Raw genomic sequence first — 22,694 nt, forward strand, 5'->3', positions numbered from 1 at the left:
CCCTCTCTTCCCTTCACGTTCTCCAGGCTGGGGTATAATGGTCATGTAGCAAGCCCTCTCTTCCCTTCACGTTCTCCAGGCTGGGGTATAATGGTCATGTAGCAAGCCCTCTCTTCCCTTCACGTTCTCCAGGCTGGGGTATAATGGTCATGTAGCAAGCCCTCTCTCTTCCCTTCACGTTCTCCAGGCTGGGGTATAATGGTCATGTAGCAAGCCCTCTCTTCCCTTCACGTTGAACCCTCCAGGCTGGGGTATAATGGTCATGTAGCAAGCCCTCTCTCTTCCCTTCACGTTCTCCAGGCTGGGGTATAATGGTCATGTAGCAAGCCCTCTCTTCCCTTCACGTTCTCCAGGCTGGGGTATAATGGTCATGTAGCAAGCCCTCTCTTCCCTTCACGTTGAACCCTCCAGGCTGGGGTATAATGGTCATGTAGCAAGCCCTCTCTTCCCTTCACGTTCTCCAGGCTGGGGTATAATGGTCATGTAGCAAGCCCCTCTCTTCCCTTCACGTTCTCCAGGCTGGGGTATAATGGTCATGTAGCAAGCCCTCTCTTCCCTTCACGTTGAACCTCCAGGCTGGGGTATAATGGTCATGTAGCAAGCCCTCTCTTCCCTTCACGTTCTCCAGGCTGGGGTATAATGGTCATGTAGCAAGCCCTCTCTTCCCTTCACGTTCTCCAGGCTGGGGTATAATGGTCATGTAGCAAGCCCTCTCTTCACTTCACGTTCTCCAGGCTGGGGTATAATGGTCGTGTAGCAAGCCCTCTCTTCCCTTCACGTTCTCCAGGCTGGGGTATAATGGTCATGTAGCAAGCCCTCTCTTCCCTTCACGTTCCTCCAGGCTGGGGTATAATGGTCATGTAGCAAGCCCTCTCTTCCTTCACGTTCTCCAGGCTGGGGTATAATGGTCATGTAGCAAGCCCTCTCTTCCCTTCACGTTAACCTCCAGGCTGGGGTATAATGGTCATGTAGCAAGCCCTCTCTTCCCTTCACGTTCTCCAGGCTGGGGTATAATGGTCATGTAGCAAGCCCTCTCTTCCCTTCACGTTCTCCAGGCTGGGGTATAATGGTCATGTAGCAAGCCCTCTCTTCCCTTCACGTTCTCCAGGCTGGGGTATAATGGTCATGTAGCAAGCCCTCTCTTCCCCTCACGTTCTCCAGGCTGGGGTATAATGGTCATGTAGCAAGCCCTCTCTTCCCTTCACGTTCTCCAGGCTGGGGTATAATGGTCATGTAGCAAGCCCTCTCTTCCCTTCACGTTCTCCAGGCTGGGGTATAATGGTCATGTAGCAAGCCCTCTCTTCCCTTCACGTTCTCCAGGCTGGGGTATAATGGTCATGTAGCAAGCCCTCTCTTCCCTTCACGTTCTCCAGGCTGGGGTATAATGGTCATGTAGCAAGCCCTCTCTTCCCTTCACGCTCTCTCCAGGCTGGGGTATAATGGTCATGTAGCAAGCCCTCTCTTCCCTTCACGTTCTCCAGGCTGGGGTATAATGGTCTGTAGCAAGCCCTCTCTTCCCTTCACGCTGAACCTCCAGGCTGGGGTATAATGGTCATGTAGCAAGCCCTCTCTTCCCTTCACGTTCTCCAGGCTGGGGTATAATGGTCATGTAGCAAGCCCTCTCTTCCCTTCACGTCTCTCCAGGCTGGGGTATAATGGTCATGTAGCAAGCCCTCTCTTCCCTTCACGTTCTCCAGGCTGGGGTATAATGGTCATGTAGCAAGCCCTCTCTTCCCTTCACGTTGAACCCTCCAGGCTGGGGTATAATGGTCATGTAGCAAGCCCTCTCTTCCCTTCACGTTCTCCAGGCTGGGGTATAATGGTCATGTAGCAAGCCCCCCTCTCTTCCCTTCACGTTCTCCAGGCTGGGGTATAATGGTCATGTAGCAAGCCCTCTCTTCCCTTCACGTTAACCTCCAGGCTGGGGTATAATGGTCATGTAGCAAGCCCTCTCTTCCCTTCACGTTCTCCAGGCTGGGGTATAATGGTCATGTAGCAAGCCCTCTCTTCCCTTCACGTTCTCCAGGCTGGGGTATAATGGTCATGTAGCAAGCCCTCTCTTCCCTTCACGTTACCTCCAGGCTGGGGTATAATGGTCATGTAGCAAGCCCTCTCTTCCCTTCACGTTCTCCAGGCTGGGGTATAATGGTCATGTAGCAAGCCCTCTCTTCCCTTCACGTTGAACCCTCCAGGCTGGGGTATAATGGTCATGTAGCAAGCCCTCTCTTCCCTTCACGTTCTCCAGGCTGGGGTATAATGGTCATGTAGCAAGCCCCTCTCTTCACTTCACGTTCTCCAGGCTGGGGGTATAATGGTCATGTAGCAAGCCCTCTCTTCCTTCACGTTCTCCAGGCTGGGGTATAATGGTCATGTAGCAAGCCCTCTCTTCCCTTCACGTTCTCCAGGCTGGGGTATAATGGTCATGTAGCAAGCCCTCTCTTCCCTTCACGTTGAACCTCCAGGCTGGGGTATAATGGTCATGTAGCAAGCCCTCTCTTCCTTCACGTTCTCCAGGCTGGGGTATAATGGTCATGTAGCAAGCCCTCTCTTCCCTTCACGTTCTCCAGGCTGGGGTATAATGGTCATGTAGCAAGCCCTCTCTTCACCTCACGTTCTCCAGGCTGGGGTATAATGGTCATGTAGCAAGCCCTCTCTTCCCTTCACGTTCTCCAGGCTGGGGTATAATGGTCATGTAGCAAGCCCTCTCTTCCCTTCACGCTGAACCCTCCAGGCTGGGGTATAATGGTCATGTAGCAAGCCCTCTCTTCCCTTCACGTTCTCCAGGCTGGGGTATAATGGTCATGTAGCAAGCCCTCTCTTCCCTTCACGTTCTCCAGGCTGGGGTATAATGGTCATGTAGCAAGCCCTCTCTTCACCTCACGTTCTCCAGGCTGGGGTATAATGGTCATGTAGCAAGCCCTCTCTTCCCTTCACGTTCTCCAGGCTGGGGTATAATGGTCATGTAGCAAGCCCTCTCTTCCCTTCACGTTCTCCAGGCTGGGGTATAATGGTCATGTAGCAAGCCCTCTCTTCACTTCACGTTCTCCAGGCTGGGGTATAATGGTCATGTAGCAAGCCCTCTCTTCCCTTCACGTTCTCCAGGCTGGGGTATAATGGTCATGTAGCAAGCCCTCTCTTCCCTTCACGTTCTCCAGGCTGGGGTATAATGGTCATGTAGCAAGCCCTCTCTTCCCTTCACGTTCTCCAGGCTGGGGTATAATGGTCATGTAGCAAGCCCCTCTCTTCCCTTCACGTTCTCCAGGCTGGGGTATAATGGTCATGTAGCAAGCCCTCTCTTCCCTTCACGTTCTCCAGGCTGGGGTATAATGGTCATGTAGCAAGCCCTCTCTTCCCTTCACGTTCTCCAGGCTGGGGTATAATGGTCATGTAGCAAGCCCTCTCTTCCCTTCACGTTCTCCAGGCTGGGGTATAATGGTCATGTAGCAAGCCCTCTCTTCACCTCACGTTCTCCAGGCTGGGGTATAATGGTCATGTAGCAAGCCCTCTCTTCCCTTCACGTTGAACCCTCCAGGCTGGGGTATAATGGTCATGTAGCAAGCCCTCTCTTCCCTTCACGTTCTCCAGGCTGGGGTATAATGGTCATGTAGCAAGCCCTCTCTTCCCTTCACGTTCTCCAGGCTGGGGTATAATGGTCATGTAGCAAGCCCTCTCTTCCCTTCACGTTGAACCCTCCAGGCTGGGGTATAATGGTCATGTAGCAAGCCCTCTCTTCCCTTCACGTTCTCCAGGCTGGGGTATAATGGTCATGTAGCAAGCCCTCTCTTCCCTTCACGTTCTCCAGGCTGGGGGTATAATGGTCATGTAGCAAGCCCTCTCTCCTTCACGTTGACCCTCCAGGCTGGGGTATAATGGTCATGTAGCAAGCCCTCTCTTCCCTTCACGTTCTCCAGGCTGGGGTATAATGGTCATGTAGCAAGCCCTCTCTTCCCTTCACGTTGAACCTCCAGGCTGGGGTATAATGGTCATGTAGCAAGCCCTCTCTTCCCTTCACGTTGCCTCCAGGCTGGGGTATAATGGTCATGTAGCAAGCCCTCTCTTCCCTTCACGTTCTCCAGGCTGGGGTATAATGGTCATGTAGCAAGCCCTCTCTTCCCTTCACGTTGAACCCTCCAGGCTGGGGTATAATGGTCATGTAGCAAGCCCTCTCTTCCCTTCACGTTCTCCAGGCTGGGGTATAATGGTCATGTAGCAAGCCCTCTCTTCCCTTCACGTTGGACTCCAGGCTGGGGTATAATGGTCATGTAGCAAGCCCTCTCTTCCCTTCACGTTCTCCAGGCTGGGGTATAATGGTCATGTAGCAAGCCCTCTCTTCCCTTCACGTTCTCCAGGCTGGGGTATAATGGTCATGTAGCAAGCCCTCTCTTCCCTTCACGTTCTCCAGGCTGGGGTATAATGGTCATGTAGCAAGCCCTCTCTTCCCTTCACGTTCTCCAGGCTGGGGTATAATGGTCATGTAGCAAGCCCTCTCTTCCCTTCACGCTCTCCAGGCTGGGGTATAATGGTCATGTAGCAAGCCCTCTCTTCCCTTCACGTTCTCCAGGCTGGGGTATAATGGTCATGTAGCAAGCCCTCTCTTCCCTTCACGTTTGACTCCAGGCTGGGGTATAATGGTCATGTAGCAAGCCCTCTCTTCCCTTCACGTTCTCCAGGCTGGGGTATAATGGTCATGTAGCAAGCCCTCTCTTCCCCTTCACGTTCTCCAGGCTGGGGTATAATGGTCATGTAGCAAGCCCTCTCTCTTCCCTTCACGTTGACTCCAGGCTGGGGTATAATGGTCATGTAGCAAGCCCTCTCTTCCCTTCACGTTCTCCAGGCTGGGGTATAATGGTCATGTAGCAAGCCCTCTCTTCCCTTCACGTTCTCCAGGCTGGGGTATAATGGTCATGTAGCAAGCCCTCTCTTCCCTTCACGCTCTCTCCAGGCTGGGGTATAATGGTCATGTAGCAAGCCCTCTCTTCCCTTCACGTTCCTCCAGGCTGGGGTATAATGGTCATGTAGCAAGCCCTCTCTTCCCTTCACGTTCTCCAGGCTGGGGTATAATGGTCATGTAGCAAGCCCTCTCTTCCCTTCACGTTCTCCAGGCTGGGGTATAATGGTCATGTAGCAAGCCCTCTCTTCCCTTCACGTTGAACCCTCCAGGCTGGGGTATAATGGTCATGTAGCAAGCCCTCTCTTCCCTTCACGTTCTCCAGGCTGGGGTATAATGGTCATGTAGCAAGCCCTCTCTTCCCTTCACGTTCCTCCAGGCTGGGGTATAATGGTCATGTAGCAAGCCCTCTCTTCCCTTCACGTTGAACCCTCCAGGCTGGGGTATAATGGTCATGTAGCAAGCCCTCTCTCTTCCCTTCACGTTCTCCAGGCTGGGGTATAATGGTCATGTAGCAAGCCCTCTCTTCCCTTCACGTTCTCCAGGCTGGGGTATAATGGTCATGTAGCAAGCCCTCTCTTCCCTTCACGTTCTCCAGGCTGGGGTATAATGGTCATGTAGCAAGCCCTCTCTTCCCTTCACGTTCTCCAGGCTGGGGGTATAATGGTCATGTAGCAAGCCCTCTCTTCCCTTCACGTTGGAACCTCCAGGCTGGGGTATAATGGTCATGTAGCAAGCCCTCTCTTCCCTTCACGTTCTCCAGGCTGGGGTATAATGGTCATGTAGCAAGCCCTCTCTTCCCTTCACGTTCTCCAGGCTGGGGTATAATGGTCATGTAGCAAGCCCTCTCTTCACTTCACGTTCTCCAGGCTGGGGTATAATGGTCATGTAGCAAGCCCTCTCTTCCCTTCACGTTCTCCAGGCTGGGGTATAATGGTCATGTAGCAAGCCCTCTCTTCCCTTCACGTTAACTCCAGGCTGGGGTATAATGGTCATGTAGCAAGCCCTCTCTTCCCTTCACGTTCTCCAGGCTGGGGTATAATGGTCATGTAGCAAGCCCTCTCTTCCCTTCACGTTCTCCAGGCTGGGGTATAATGGTCATGTAGCAAGCCCTCTCTCTTCCCTTCACGTTCTCCAGGCTGGGGTATAATGGTCATGTAGCAAGCCCTCTCTTCCCTTCACGTTCTCCAGGCTGGGGTATAATGGTCATGTAGCAAGCCCTCTCTTCCCTTCACGTTGAACCTCCAGGCTGGGGTATAATGGTCATGTAGCAAGCCCTCTCTTCCCTTCACGTTCTCCAGGCTGGGGTATAATGGTCATGTAGCAAGCCCTCTCTTCCCTTCACGTTCTCCAGGCTGGGGTATAATGGTCATGTAGCAAGCCTCTCTCTTCCCTTCACGTTCTCCAGGCTGGGGTATAATGGTCATGTAGCAAGCCCTCTCTTCCCTTCACGTTCTCCAGGCTGGGGTATAATGGTCATGTAGCAAGCCCTCTCTTCCCTTCACGTTCCTCCAGGCTGGGGTATAATGGTCATGTAGCAAGCCCTCTCTTCCCTTCACGTTGAACCTCCAGGCTGGGGTATAATGGTCATGTAGCAAGCCCTCTCTTCCCTTCACGTTCTCCAGGCTGGGGTATAATGGTCATGTAGCAAGCCCTCTCTTCCCTTCACGTTCTCCAGGCTGGGGTATAATGGTCATGTAGCAAGCCCTCTCTTCCCTTCACGTTCTCCAGGCTGGGGTATAATGGTCATGTAGCAAGCCCTCTCTTCCCTTCACGTTCTCCAGGCTGGGGTATAATGGTCATGTAGCAAGCCCTCTCTTTCCTTCACGTTCTCCAGGCTGGGGTATAATGGTCATGTAGCAAGCCCTCTCTTCCCTTCACGTTCTCCAGGCTGGGGTATAATGGTCATGTAGCAAGCCCTCTCTTCCCTTCACGTTCTCCAGGCTGGGGTATAATGGTCATGTAGCAAGCCCTCTCTTCCCTTCACGTTCTCCAGGCTGGGGTATAATGGTCATGTAGCAAGCCCTCTCTTCCCTTCACGTTCTCCAGGCTGGGGTATAATGGTCATGTAGCAAGCCCTCTCTTCCCTTCACGTTCTCCAGGCTGGGGTATAATGGTCATGTAGCAAGCCCTCTCTTCCCTTCACGTTGAACCCTCCAGGCTGGGGTATAATGGTCATGTAGCAAGCCTCTCTCTTCCCTTCACGTTGACTCCAGGCTGGGGTATAATGGTCATGTAGCAAGCCCTCTCTTCCCTTCACGTTCTCCAGGCTGGGGTATAATGGTCATGTAGCAAGCCCTCTCTTCCCTTCACGTTGAACCCTCCAGGCTGGGGGTATAATGGTCATGTAGCAAGCCCTCTCTTCCCTTCACGTTCTCCAGGCTGGGGTATAATGGTCATGTAGCAAGCCCTCTCTTCCCTTCACGTTACCCTCCAGGCTGGGGTATAATGGTCATGTAGCAAGCCCTCTCTTCCCTTCACGTTGACTCCAGGCTGGGGTATAATGGTCATGTAGCAAGCCCTCTCTTCCCTTCACGTTCTCCAGGCTGGGGTATAATGGTCATGTAGCAAGCCCTCTCTTCCCTTCACGTTCTCCAGGCTGGGGTATAATGGTCATGTAGCAAGCCCTCTCTTCCCTTCACGTTGACTCCAGGCTGGGGTATAATGGTCATGTAGCAAGCCCTCTCTTCCCTTCACGTTCTCCAGGCTGGGGTATAATGGTCATGTAGCAAGCCCCCTCTTCCCTTCACGTTCTCCAGGCTGGGGTATAATGGTCATGTAGCAAGCCCTCTCTTCCCTTCACGTTCTCCAGGCTGGGGTATAATGGTCATGTAGCAAGCCCTCTCTTCCCTTCACGTTCTCCAGGCTGGGGTATAATGGTCATGTAGCAAGCCCTCTCTTCCCTTCACGTTCTCCAGGCTGGGGTATAATGGTCATGTAGCAAGCCCTCTCTTCCCTTCACGTTCTCCAGGCTGGGGTAAAATGGTCATGTAGCAAGCCCTCTCTTCCCTTCACGTTGAACCATCCAGGCTGGGGTATAATGGTCATGTAGCAAGCCCTCTCTTCACCTCACGTTCTCCAGGCTGGGGGTGTAATGGTCATGTAGCAAGCCCTCTCTTCACCTCACGTTCTCCAGGCTGGGGTATAATGGTCATGTAGCAAGCCCTCTCTTCACCTCACGTTCTCCAGGCTGGGGTATAATGGTCATGTAGCAAGCCCTCTCTTCCCTTCACGTTCTCCAGGCTGGGGTATAATGGTCATGTAGCAAGCCCTCTCTTCCCTTCACGTTCTCCAGGCTGGGGTATAATGGTCATGTAGCAAGCCCGCTCTTCACTTCACGCTCTCCAGGCTGGGGTATAATGGTCATGTAGCAAGCCCTCTCTTCCCTTCACGTTCTCCAGGCTGGGGTATAATGGTCATGTAGCAAGCCCTCTCTTCCCTTCACGTTCTCCAGGCTGGGGTATAATGGTCATGTAGCAAGCCCTCTCTTCCCTTCACGTTCTCCAGGCTGGGGTATAATGGTCATGTAGCAAGCCCTCTCTTCCCTTCACGTTCTCCAGGCTGGGGTATAATGGTCATGTAGCAAGCCCTCTCTTCACTTCACGTTCTCCAGGCTGGGGTATAATGGTCATGTAGCAAGCCCTCTCTTCCCTTCACGTTGAAACCTCCAGGCTGGGGTATAATGGTCATGTAGCAAGCCCTCTCTTCCCTTCACGTTCTCCAGGCTGGGGTATAATGGTCATGTAGCAAGCCCTCTCTTCCCTTCACGTTCTCCAGGCTGGGGTATAATGGTCATGTAGCAAGCCCTCTCTTCCCTTCACGTTGAACTCTCCAGGCTGGGGTATAATGGTCATGTAGCAAGCCCTCTCTTCCCTTCACGTTCTCCAGGCTGGGGTATAATGGTCATGTAGCAAGCCCCCTCTCTTCCCTTCACGTTCTCCAGGCTGGGGTATAATGGTCATGTAGCAAGCCCTCTCTTCCCTTCACGTTCTCCAGGCTGGGGTATAATGGTCATGTAGCAAGCCCTCTCTTCCCTTCACGTTGAACCCTCCAGGCTGGGGTATAATGGTCATGTAGCAAGCCCTCTCTTCCCTTCACGTTCTCCAGGCTGGGGTGTAATGGTCATGTAGCAAGCCCTCTCTTCCCTTCACGTTCTCCAGGCTGGGGTATAATGGTCATGTAGCAAGCCCTCTCTTCCCTTCACGTTCTCCAGGCTGGGGTATAATGGTCATGTAGCAAGCCCTCTCTTCCCTTCACGTTCTCCAGGCTGGGGTATAATGGTCATGTAGCAAGCCCTCTCTTCCCTTCACGTTCTCCAGGCTGGGGTATAATGGTCATGTAGCAAGCCCTCTCTTCCCTTCACGTTGAACCCTCCAGGCTGGGGTATAATGGTCATGTAGCAAGCCCTCTCTTCCCTTCACGTTCTCCAGGCTGGGGTATAATGGTCATGTAGCAAGCCCTCTCTTCCCTTCACGTTGAACCCTCCAGGCTGGGGTATAATGGTCATGTAGCAAGCCCTCTCTTCCCTTCACGTTCTCCAGGCTGGGGTATAATGGTCATGTAGCAAGCCCTCTCTTCCCTTCACGTTCTCCAGGCTGGGGTATAATGGTCATGTAGCAAGCCCTCTCTTCCCTTCACGTTCTCCAGGCTGGGGTATAATGGTCATGTAGCAAGCCCTCTCTTCCTCACGTTCTCCAGGCTGGGGTATAATGGTCATGTAGCAAGCCCTCTCTTCCCTTCACGTTCTCCAGGCTGGGGTATAATGGTCATGTAGCAAGCCCTCTCTTCCCTTCACGTTCTCCAGGCTGGGGTATAATGGTCATGTAGCAAGCCCTCTCTTCCCTTCACGTTACCCTCCAGGCTGGGGTATAATGGTCATGTAGCAAGCCCTCTCTTCCCTTCACGTTCTCCAGGCTGGGGTATAATGGTCATGTAGCAAGCCCTCTCTTCCCCTCACGTTCTCCAGGCTGGGGTATAATGGTCATGTAGCAAGCCCTCTCTTCCCTTCACGTTCTCCAGGCTGGGGTATAATGGTCATGTAGCAAGCCCTCTCTTCCCTTCACGTTCTCCAGGCTGGGGTATAATGGTCATGTAGCAAGCCCTCTCTTCCCTTCACGTTCTCCAGGCTGGGGTATAATGGTCATGTAGCAAGCCCTCTCTTCCCTTCACGCTGAACCCTCCAGGCTGGGGTATAATGGTCATGTAGCAAGCCCTCTCTTCCCTTCACGTTCTCCAGGCTGGGGTATAATGGTCATGTAGCAAGCCCTCTCTTCCCTTCACGTTGAACCGTCCAGGCTGGGGTATAATGGTCATGTAGCAAGCCCTCTCTTCACCTCACGTTCTCCAGGCTGGGGTATAATGGTCATGTAGCAAGCCCTCTCTTCCCTTCACGTTGAACCCTCCAGGCTGGGGTATAATGGTCATGTAGCAAGCCCTCTCTTCCCTTCACGTTCTCCAGGCTGGGGTATAATGGTCATGTAGCAAGCCCTCTCTTCCCTTCACGTTGAACCCTCCAGGCTGGGGTATAATGGTCATGTAGCAAGCCCTCTCTTCCCTTCACGTTGAACCCTCCAGGCTGGGGTATAATGGTCATGTAGCAAGCCCTCTCTTCCCTTCACGTTCTCCAGGCTGGGGTATAATGGTCATGTAGCAAGCCCTCTCTTCCCTTCACGTTCTCCAGGCTGGGGTATAATGGTCATGTAGCAAGCCCTCTCTTCCCTTCACGTTCTCCAGGCTGGGGTATAATGGTCATGTAGCAAGCCCTCTCTTCCCTTCACGTTCTCCAGGCTGGGGTATAATGGTCATGTAGCAAGCCCTCTCTTCCCTTCACGTTGAACCCTCCAGGCTGGGGTATAATGGTCATGTAGCAAGCCCTCTCTTCCCTTCACGTTCTCCAGGCTGGGGTATAATGGTCATGTAGCAAGCCCTCTCTTCACCTCACGTTCTCCAGGCTGGGGTATAATGGTCATGTAGCAAGCCCTCTCTTCACCTCACGTTCTCCAGGCTGGGGTATAATGGTCATGTAGCAAGCCCTCTCTTCCCTTCACGTTCTCCAGGCTGGGGTATAATGGTCATGTAGCAAGCCCTCTCTTCCCTTCACGTTGAACCATCCAGGCTGGGGTATAATGGTCATGTAGCAAGCCCTCTCTTCCCTTCACGTTCTCCAGGCTGGGGTATAATGGTCATGTAGCAAGCCCTCTCTTCACCTCACGTTCTCCAGGCTGGGGTATAATGGTCATGTAGCAAGCCCTCTCTTCACTTCACGTTCTCCAGGCTGGGGTATAATGGTCATGTAGCAAGCCCTCTCTTCCCTTCACGTTCTCCAGGCTGGGGTATAATGGTCATGTAGCAAGCCCTCTCTTCCCTTCACGCTGAACCCTCCAGGCTGGGGTATAATGGTCATGTAGCAAGCCCTCTCTTCCCTTCACGTTCTCCAGGCTGGGGTATAATGGTCATGTAGCAAGCCCTCTCTTCCCTTCACGCTGAACCCTCCAGGCTGGGGTATAATGGTCATGTAGCAAGCCCTCTCTTCACCTCACGTTCTCCAGGCTGGGGTATAATGGTCATGTAGCAAGCCCTCTCTTCCCTTCACGTTCTCCAGGCTGGGGTATAATGGTCATGTAGCAAGCCCTCTCTTCCCTTCACGTTCTCCAGGCTGGGGTATAATGGTCATGTAGCAAGCCCTCTCTTCCTTCACGTTGAACCCTCCAGGCTGGGGGTATAATGGTCATGTAGCAAGCCCTCTCTTCCCTTCACGTTCTCCAGGCTGGGGTATAATGGTCATGTAGCAAGCCCTCTCTTCCCTTCACGTTCTCCAGGCTGGGGTATAATGGTCATGTAGCAAGCCCTCTCTCTTCACCTCACGTTCTCCAGGCTGGGGTATAATGGTCATGTAGCAAGCCCTCTCTTCCCTTCACGTTCTCCAGGCTGGGGTATAATGGTCATGTAGCAAGCCCTCTCTTCCCTTCACGTTCTCCAGGCTGGGGTATAATGGTCATGTAGCAAGCCCTCTCTTCCCTTCACGTTCTCCAGGCTGGGGTATAATGGTCATGTAGCAAGCCCTCTCTTCCCTTCACGTTCTCCAGGCTGGGGTATAATGGTCATGTAGCAAGCCCTCTCTTCCCTTCACGTTCTCCAGGCTGGGGTATAATGGTCATGTAGCAAGCCCTCTCTTCACCTCACGTTCTCCAGGCTGGGGTATAATGGTCATGTAGCAAGCCCTCTCTTCCCCTTCACGTTCTCCAGGCTGGGGTATAATGGTCATGTAGCAAGCCCTCTCTTCCCTTCACGTTCTCCAGGCTGGGGTATAATGGTCATGTAGCAAGCCCTCTCTTCCCTTCACGTTGAACCGCCAGGCTGGGGTATAATGGTCATGTAGCAAGCCCTCTCTTCCCTTCACGTTCTCCAGGCTGGGGTATAATGGTCATGTAGCAAGCCCTCTCTTCCCTTCACGTTGAACATCCAGGCTGGGGTATAATGGTCATGTAGCAAGCCCTCTCTTCCCTTCACGTTGAACCCTCCAGGCTGGGGTATAATGGTCATGTAGCAAGCCCTCTCTTCCCTTCACGTTCTCCAGGCTGGGGTATAATGGTCATGTAGCAAGCCCTCTCTTCCCTTCACGTTCTCCAGGCTGGGGTATAATGGTCATGTAGCAAGCCCTCTCTTCCCTTCACGTTCTCCAGGCTGGGGTATAATGGTCATGTAGCAAGCCCTCTCTTCCCTTCACGCTGAACCCTCCAGGCTGGGGTATAATGGTCATGTAGCAAGCCCTCTCTTCCCTTCACGTTCTCCAGGCTGGGGTATAATGGTCATGTAGCAAGCCCTCTCTTCCCTTCACGTTCTCCAGGCTGGGGTATAATGGTCATGTAGCAAGCCCTCTCTTCCCTTCACGTTCTCCAGGCTGGGGTATAATGGTCATGTAGCAAGCCCTCTCTTCCCTTCACGTTGAACCCTCCAGGCTGGGGTATAATGGTCATGTAGCAAGCCCTCTCTTCCCTTCACGTTCTCCAGGCTGGGGTATAATGGTCATGTAGCAAGCCCTCTTCTCTTCACGTTCTCCAGGCTGGGGTATAATGGTCATGTAGCAAGCCCTCTCTTCCCTTCACGTTCTCCAGGCTGGGGGTATAATGGTCATGTAGCAAGCCCTCTCTTCCCCTTCACGTTCTCCAGGCTGGGGTATAATGGTCATGTAGCAAGCCCTCTCTTTCCCTTCACGTTGAACCCTCCAGGCTGGGGTATAATGGTCATGTAGCAAGCCCTCTCTCTTCACCTCACGTTCTCCAGGCTGGGGTATAATGGTCATGTAGCAAGCCCTCTCTCTTCCCTTCACGTTCTCCAGGCTGGGGTATAATGGTCATGTAGCAAGCCCTCTCTTCACTTCACGTTCTCCAGGCTGGGGGTATAATGGTCATGTAGCAAGCCCTCTCTTCACCTCACGTTCTCCAGGCTGGGGTATAATGGTCATGTAGCAAGCCCTCTCTTCCCTTCACGTTCTCCAGGCTGGGGTATAATGGTCATGTAGCAAGCCCTCTCTTCCCTTCACGTTCTCCAGGCTGGGGTATAATGGTCATGTAGCAAGCCCTCTCTTCACCTCACGTTCTCCAGGCTGGGGTATAATGGTCATGTAGCAAGCCCTCTCTTCACCTCACGTTCTCCAGGCTGGGGTATAATGGTCATGTAGCAAGCCCTCTCTTCCCTTCACGTTCTCCAGGCTGGGGTATAATGGTCATGTAGCAAGCCCTCTCTTCCCTTCACGTTCTCCAGGCTGGGGTATAATGGTCATGTAGCAAGCCCTCTCTTCCCTTCACGTTCTCCAGGCTGGGGTATAATGGTCATGTAGCAAGCCCTCTCTTCCCTTCACGTTCTCCAGGCTGGGGTATAATGGTCATGTAGCAAGCCCTCTCTTCCCTTCACGTTCTCCAGGCTGGGGTATAATGGTCATGTAGCAAGCCCTCTCTTCCCTTCACGTTCTCCAGGCTGGGGTATAATGGTCATGTAGCAAGCCCTCTCTTCCCTTCACGTTCTCCAGGCTGGGGTATAATGGTCATGTAGCAAGCCCTCTCTTCCCTTCACGTTCTCCAGGCTGGGGTATAATGGTCATGTAGCAAGCCCTCTCTTCCCTTCACGCTGAACCCTCCAGGCTGGGGTATAATGGTCATGTAGCAAGCCCTCTCTTCCCTTCACGTTCTCCAGGCTGGGGTATAATGGTCATGTAGCAAGCCCTCTCTTCCCTTCACGTTCTCCAGGCTGGGGTATAATGGTCATGTAGCAAGCCCTCTCTTCCCTTCACGTTCTCCAGGCTGGGGTATAATGGTCATGTAGCAAGCCCTCTCTTCCCTTCACGCTGAACCCTCCAGGCTGGGGTATAATGGTCATGTAGCAAGCCCTCTCTTCACCTCACGTTCTCCAGGCTGGGGTATAATGGTCATGTAGCAAGCCCTCTCTTCCCTTCACGTTCTCCAGGCTGGGGTATAATGGTCATGTAGCAAGCCCTCTCTTCCCTTCACGTTCTCCAGGCTGGGGTATAATGGTCATGTAGCAAGCCCTCTCTTCCAAGCCCTCTCTTCCAAGCCCTCTCTTCACCTCACGTTCTCCAGGCTGGGGTATAATGGTCATGTAGCAAGCCCTCTCTTCCCTTCACGTTCTCCAGGCTGGGGTATAATGGTCATGTAGCAAGCCCTCTCTTCCCTTCACGTTCTCCAGGCTGGGGTATAATGGTCATGTAGCAAGCCCTCTCTTCCCTTCACGTTCTCCAGGCTGGGGTATAATGGTCATGTAGCAAGCCCTCTCTTCCCTTCACGTTCTCCAGGCTGGGGTATAATGGTCATGTAGCAAGCCCTCTCTTCCCTTCACGTTCTCCAGGCTGGGGTATAATGGTCATGTAGCAAGCCCTCTCTTCCCTTCACGCTGAACCCTCCAGGCTGGGGTATAATGGTCATGTAGCAAGCCCTCTCTTCACCTCACGTACTCCAGGCTGGGGTATAATGGTCATGTAGCAAGCCCTCTCTTCCCTTCACGTTCTCCAGGCTGGGGTATAATGGTCATGTAGCAAGCCCTCTCTTCCAAGCCCTCTCTTCCAAGCCCTCTCTTCCCTTCACGCTGAACCCTCCAGGCTGGGGTATAACACTATTATCCAAAGAGCCTCACGGTATACATTTTAGGCATGTGATCCCTGCAGGATTTGAACCCATGACCTTGGCGTTGCTAGGCTAGCCAGTGGCCACACAGGACTAGTCGTACGGTGCTGGCAACACTTCTCACACTGTGTTTTCCCCCTCCCACAGGAGATCGTCTGTGCCCGTGCTATCCTCCAGAGAGAAGGTACCAGACTGGGGGCAGACCTGGGGAAGCTGGTGCCCGTGGTCTTGTGCCCTGGGCAGGGTGGGCAGGGCCAGGCATCCCCTCTCCTGGGAGAGGGGATGGGGGGTAGGGGAACAGTTAGGACCAGGGGCCGGATGGTATTCCTCTCCACCCGTCAGGGAGAGGACATGTTCTGGAATGTGGACCCCGTTAACTTTGTCATCGACGCAGGAGTGGAGAAAAGATGTGTGAGTTTAATCCCCAGTACAGGAAATATAACACAAGCGTTGCATGTTAGTTTAGAAATGTAAGGCAAGGCTATGGCCATACATATCCTATTAAATAGTTATAATATGTCATTCTATGGCTATGACTAACCTGTCTTTTTAAAAATGGATTATTTAAACCAGGTGTATAATCCCAGGATAAGGGCCAACTCTGAAGTACTACGATCCATCAGCAGATCCCAGGCAGACATCAGGAAGCAGCTGACTGGACCAACAGGTACTGACATCAGGAAGCAGCTGACTGGACCCAACAGGTACTGACATCAGGAAGCAGCTGACTGGGACCAACAGGTACTGACATCAGGAAGCAGCTGACTGGACCCAACAGGTACTGACATCAGGAAGCAGCTGACTGGGCCCAACAGGTACTGACATCAGGAAGCAGCTGACTGGGACCAACAGGTACTGACATCAGGAAGCAGCTGACTGGACCCAACAGGTACTGACATCAGGAAGCAGCTGACTGGACCCAACAGGTACTGACATCAGGAAGCAGCTGACTGGACCAACAGGTACTGACATCAGGAAGCAGCTGACTGGACCCAACAGGTACTGACATCAGGAAGCAGCTGACTGGTCCCAACAGGTACTGACATCAGGAAGCAGCTGACTGGACCAACAGGTACTGACATCAGGAAGCAGCTGACTGGACCAACAGGTACTGACATCAGGAAGCAGCTGACTGGGACCAACAGGTACTGACATCAGGAAGCAGCTGACTGGACCAACAGGTACTGACATCAGGAAGCAGCTGACTGGACCCAACAGGTACTGACATCAGGAAGCAGCTGACTGGAACCAACAGGTACTGACATCAGGAAGCAGCTGACTGGACCAACAGGTACTGACATCAGGAAGCAGCTGACTGGGCCAACAGGTACTGACATCAGGAAGCAGCTGACTGGACCAACAGGTACTGACATCAAGAAGCAGCTGACTGGCCCAACAGGTACTGACATCAGGAAGCAGCTGACTGGGCCCAACAGGTACTGACATCAGGAAGCAGCTGACTGGACCAACAGGTACTGACATCAGGAAGCAGCTGACTGGGCCCAACAGGTACTGACATCAGGAAGCAGCTGACTGGGCCCAACAGGTACTGACATCAGGAAGCAGCTGACTGGACCAACAGGTACTGACATCAGGAAGCAGCTGACTGGACCCAACAGGTACTGACATCAGGAAGTAGCTGACTGGGCCCAACAGGTACTGACATCAGGAAGCAGCTGACTGGGCCCAACAGGTACTGACTACCTCTCATCTCTCCTTGATGTGAATCAGTTGACTTGCATCGCTTGTTGGTTAGAACAGGGGTTCCCAAACTCTTTCACTCTGGGCCCCCTTCCAGCATTGGGGAACATCCTGCGCCGCTCCGCGCCTGTTTCTATGGACACAAGCACTGATCATGACACACACGGTTCCCACCCCTCTTGGCACTGATCATGACACACACGGTTCCCACCCCCTCCTGTTGGTGGAGAGAATCTAGCAGGTTTAAAGCTTATTTCCTGCAATTCTACACCTGTTGTCACGGGGGATCAAGAGAAAATGTTGCCGTTTTTTTAAAGCAAATTTTCTTGCAATTCTATACATTTTGCCATGTCTAATGTGTATTCATGTGAGTGACAAAAAAATTACAACAAGAGGAACAATGGTGCACTACCCAATTTCGAAATTGCACCTTGTGCATTCTACTATTGCATCTTTCAACAGTAAGTTTAAAACATATATACTGTGTATATATATATATATATTATTTTTTATTTTTTATATTTTTTGGGGGGGGAGACCCCCCCTGCCGACCCCTCGCGCCCCACAGTTTGGGAACCACTGGGTTAGATAGCCTATATATTGGTTTTCAATAATGTTCTTCTGCCTCTACATTGCTGGCTCTTTGGGGTTTCAGGCTGGGTATCTGTAAAGCACTCTGTGATAACTGCTGATGTAAGAAGGGCTTTATCAAATAAATGTTATTGAAAAAATACATTTGATTGATTTATGTTGGAGGTAGTAACATTGTCTGTCTGTGTTTTGTCCAGGGAAGTGTTTCTGCCTGTACCCTGAGGATCGAGTACTCCCCGTAGAGACATCCCCTCAGATCCTGGAGACAAACCTCACCTCCACCATCCTCTTCCTCAAGAGGATGGAGATCGCAGGGCTGGGACACTGTGACTTCATCACCAGACCAGGTCAGCCAACCAGACAGACATTCTACATGGTACTTTAGTAGAACAGTGGTTCTCAACCTGGGTACTAGGACCCCTAGGGGTACTTGGCTTATCCACAGGGGGTACTTGGGAAGACTCATGAGACCATAGTTACTGGTAAAATGCACATGAGGGGTTACTTCAGTGCAACTCCGGGCAGAGCAGAATGTACTTGGTGGTACAGTAACCAAAAAAGGTTAAGAACCAAACTACCAATCCCACACAATCAATCAATCAATCAAATGTATCTATAAAGCCCTTTTTACATCAGCAGATGTCACCGAGTGCTTATACAGAAACCCAGCCTAAAACCCCAAACAGCAAGCAATGCAGATGTAGAAGCACGACTAGAAACCCCTTTAGAAACCCTGGTTGTACCCTGAGTCTTGTCTGCAGTGTATTTGGGTCTTCCCAGGTTATCAGACTCTGGTCGGGAGGTGAGTCTGACCACAGAGATCCTATGAAATGAAATGTGTTATAATATGTAATTATATGGATCTGACCCTGTATAACTTGTGCTGTAACCAAGGGTTTACAAAATGCCAGCAACTTTCCCCAAAATTCCCAGGTTTTTCCAGAAAATCAGGAGGGAATCAGCAGGGAATCCGGAATCCTCCAACCAGGATTTTCTGGAAGACCTGGGGGCATTTTGGGGAAGGTTAACCAGAATGTTGCAACCCTAGCTATAACTGTAGAGGGGTACAGGGTACAGGAGGGTTTTTGGGGGCCTGGGTAGAGTGTGGCCAGATGGGGGGGGCTGTATGCCGTATGCCGTGCTCTGTCCTGTTTAGACCCAGTCAGCCATGCTTTAGTAGAGGTGACAGCGGGCTGCCAGGGACCATTGTCTGAGAGCCCCGACCCACCCGGCTGTCCCTGCATGGGAAGAGCTGAGGACAAGTCGCCATCTGCATCCCAAATGGCACCCCTATTCCCTATATAGTGCACTACTCTGGTCTAAAGTAGTGCACTACAAAGGGAATAAGGTGCCATTTGGGACCCACGTGACGGTGGTAAAGAGGCCAGCTCGTTAATCGTTACACCATTAACGTGTCTCGTTAGGCCATTTGACCGCACCCCCACAATGAGGAGGAAGTAGAATCCTGTCCACAGTTCCACTGGAACACACTGGGCTACATTCCTGGATGAACCATCGGAGCCAGGCTCTTTTCAGCAATACGGTTTCATACTGCTTATGTATTCTATGTCTTTTGACGTGTGGCATTTTTATTTTGTAGCTACATTAACATGGAGTGACGGGTTACAGTAAGACCCACTATCTCTTGAGGAGCTGAGCATGAGAAAACACCGTAGGATCATAATCCAAAGCATCAACTGACAAGTCATTCAAGTCATTTTGTTAAACAGGTGTTTTGCTCAGTATTTTCTCAGTCGAATATCTCTATTCTCTCTTTTTATTATCTATGATGTAAAGGATGATTTACTTCCCATCCAGATCTTCTCTCTTTATTATCTATGATGTAAAGGATGATCTACTTCCCATCCAGATCTTCTCTCTTTATTATCTATGATGTAAAGGATGATTTACTTCCCATCCAGATCTTCTCTCTGTATTATCTATGATGTAAAGGATGATCTACTTCCCATCCAGATCTTCTCTCTGTATTATCTATGATGTAAAGGATGATTTACTTCCCATCCAGATCTTCTCTCTGTATTATCTATGATGTAAAGGATGATCTACTTCCCATCCAGATCTTCTCTCTTTATTATCTATGATGTAAAGGATGATCTACTTCCCATCCAGATCTTCTCTCTGTATTATCTATGATGTAAAGTATGATCTACTTCCCATCCAGATCTTCTCTCTGTATTATCTATGATGTAAAGTATGATCTACTTCCCATCCAGATCTTCTCTCTGTATTATCTATGATGTAAAGGATGATCTACTTCCCATCCTGATCTTCTCTCTGTATTATCTATGATGTAAAGGATGATCTACTTCCCATCCAGATATTCTCTCTTGTTATTATCTATGATGTAAAGGATGATCTACTTCCCATCCAGATCCTGAGGGTCTGATGCAGGCACTAGAGGAACTGGATTACCTTGCGGCATTGGACGACGATGGGAACCTATCAGAGATCGGGATCATTATCTCTGAGTTGCCATTGGACGCTCAGATGGCCAAGGCTCTGCTGGCGTCCTGTGAGTTTGATTGTGTGAGCGAGGTGGTGACCATCGCAGCTATGCTGTCAGGTATGTAGCTTACACTCGTACAACCTTTTGGCCCATTTATTCATTCAGGGTGGATCGCACCAACGTTGATTAACTCTTAACATGGGTTTAATCAAGGTTTTTTCTAGTAATGTTGTTGCACCGAACTTTAAACCTAGTTTTTAAACTAAGCGTAGTTCAATCAAATCCTTCTTCTACACTATGTTTTTATTTTATTTTGAATTCAAACCAAGATCAAATGTAATGTTGTTGCTCCATTGTTTTAAAAACTAATTTAAATGTAGATTTGGGTTTCAATCTAAACTGTGGCTTATCATGTTTGTAAAACTCAACTAGCCAGCTAAATCATTTGACAGAAAAGTGCAATTAATTTCATCCTTAGCCTGAAGTGAAAAGTAACTTTGCTGGCTAGCTAGCAATAACAAGTGCTGATTTGTTTCCATAGAATTACAACATATTGCTATGGGGAATCCATTAAGACACGTGTCACTGATCATAGTTTAGGGATTTAACCATAGATGAACTAATCCAGTCTTAAAATTAAGTGGTGCAACACATCTCTGATGAATTATAAACCTAGATTTAGAAAGTCTAGATTAGGTCTAATCTAAGATTGATTTAAACCATGTTGGTGCAACACACCCCCAGTGTCTTGTAAAGGAGGAAACCCTCACGCTTATGTTTACATCCATAAAGCCTTTATAACCGCTACATAAGACATTATAATATGCATCATAAGCAGTCTTAACCATTATGAACAACTACATCGGCATCTCTGACCTTTGAATGTATAATCTGCCAGACAGTATTTTGTATTTTTTTAAACCTTTATTTAACTAAGCAAGTCAGTTAAGACCAAATTCTTATTTACAATGACGGCCTACACCGGCCAAATCCGGACGACGCTGGGCCAATTGTGCGCCGCCCTATGGGACTCCCAATCACGGCCGGTTGTGGTCTAAGGCACTATGCAATGCTAGCAGTGCTAGCTGTGCCACTAGAGATCCTGGTTCGATCCTGGCTCTGTCGTAGCCGGCCGCGACCGGGAGACCCATGGGGCAGCGCACAATTGGCCCAGCGTCGTCCAGGGTAGGGGAGGGAATGGCTGGCAGGGATGTAGCTCAGTTGGTAGAGCATGGCGTTTGCAACGCCAGGGTTGTGGGTTCGATTCCCACGGGGGGCCAGTATGATTTTTTTATTTTTTTTATTTTTTAAATGTATGAACTCACTAAATGTAAATTGCTCTGGATAAGAGCGTCTGCTAAATGACTAAAAATGTAAATGTAAAATGAATCGAACCAGGGGGTCTGTAGTGACGCCTCAAGCACTGAGATGCAGTGCCTTAGACCACTGCGCCACTCGGGAGTATGATCTGCCATATGGACATAGTCTAGTCTCTGAGCATTTGCAGTTGTAGCCTAGACGGCTGCTATTTCTCCCACCCAGACAATGAGCCAGAAGGTACTATACGGGGAGAGTAGCTTGGTCAAACAACGCTAACCCTGTTGATATGTCTGTTTTAGCACCAATGCTAACCTCCCTATTGATTCTCTGTCTGTCTGCGTTAGTGCCACGTTTATTGATTCCCTATCTGCGTTAGCGCCAGTGCTATCCTCCCTATTGATTCTCTGTCTGCGTTAGCGTCAATGCTAACCACCCTATTGATTCTGTCTGTCTGCGTTAGCGTCAATGCTAACCACCCTATTGATTCTGTCTGTCTGCGTTAGCGCCAAGCTGCTTCCTGGAGCCACCTGTTGGCAGGGCCCAAGAGGCACAACAGTGTCACAGAAAGTTCCAGCACCCTGAGGGAGACCACTTCACCCTCATCAACATCTACAATGCCTTCAAGTACAGCCAGAGAGAGACATGTAAGTCAGTTACATCCCTTCAAATACAGTCAGAGAGAGACATGTAAGTGAGTTACTTAAAATACAGCCAGAGAGGGAGAGAGACAGTCAGTCACATCCACTGAGCTCAAAAAAGCATCACATTGTGAATACTTGCCTTCGGAAAGTATTCAGACCCCTTGACTTTTTCCAAATTTTGTTAGGTTACAGCCTTATTCTAAAATTGATTAAATTGTTTTTTTCCCCTCATCAATCTACACATAATACCCCATAATGACAAAGCAAAAACAGGTTTTTATAAATGTTTGATAATTTATTACAAATAAAAAACTTTAATATCACATTTACATACAGTGCATTCGGAAGGTTTTCAGACCCCTTTACTTTTTCCACATTTTATTACATTAAAGCCTTATTCTAAAATGGATCAAATCAAATAAATTCCTCATCAATCTACACACAATACCCCATAATGACAAAGCGAAAACAAGCTTTCAGAATATTTTGTATTAAAAACAGAAATACCTTATTTACATAAGTATTCAGACCCTTTGCTATGAGACTTGAAATTGAGCTCGGTTGCATCCTGTTTCCATTGATCATTCTTGAGATGTTTCTACAACTTGATTGGAGTCCACCTGTGGTAAATTCAATTGATTGGACACAATTTGGAAAGGCAAACACCTGTCTATATAAGGTCCCACAGATGACAGTGCATGTCAGAGCAAAAACCAAGCCATGAGGTCGAAGGAATTGTCCGTAGAGCTCTGAGACAGGATTGTGTTGAGGCACAGATCTGGGGAAGGGTACCAAAAAATGTCTGCAGCATTGAAGGTCCCCAAAAACACAGTGGCCTCCATCATTCTTAAATGGAAGAAGTTTGGAACCACCAAGACTCTTCCTAGAGCTGGCCGCCCGGGCAAACTGAGCAATCGAGGGAGAAGATCCTTGGTCAGGGAGGTGACCAA

General features: G+C 50.3%; 1 protein-coding gene across 1 annotated transcript in view; it reads left to right on the top strand.

The window, feature by feature from the left end:
- Window positions 1-22,694, top strand: part of LOC121578831 (putative pre-mRNA-splicing factor ATP-dependent RNA helicase DHX32) — a 51,198-nt gene that overhangs the window by 22,511 nt on the left and 5,993 nt on the right. The window contains 5 exon segments of the mRNA XM_041893189.2: window positions 15,172-15,435; window positions 15,598-15,691; window positions 17,514-17,663; window positions 19,709-19,900; window positions 21,607-21,747. Coding sequence (XP_041749123.2) covers window positions 15,172-15,435; window positions 15,598-15,691; window positions 17,514-17,663; window positions 19,709-19,900; window positions 21,607-21,747 — 841 coding nt within the window.

This window comes from Coregonus clupeaformis, chromosome 1 (assembly GCF_020615455.1).
Source record: "Coregonus clupeaformis isolate EN_2021a chromosome 1, ASM2061545v1, whole genome shotgun sequence".
In the NCBI taxonomy this organism is placed as follows: Eukaryota; Metazoa; Chordata; class Actinopteri; order Salmoniformes; family Salmonidae; genus Coregonus; species Coregonus clupeaformis.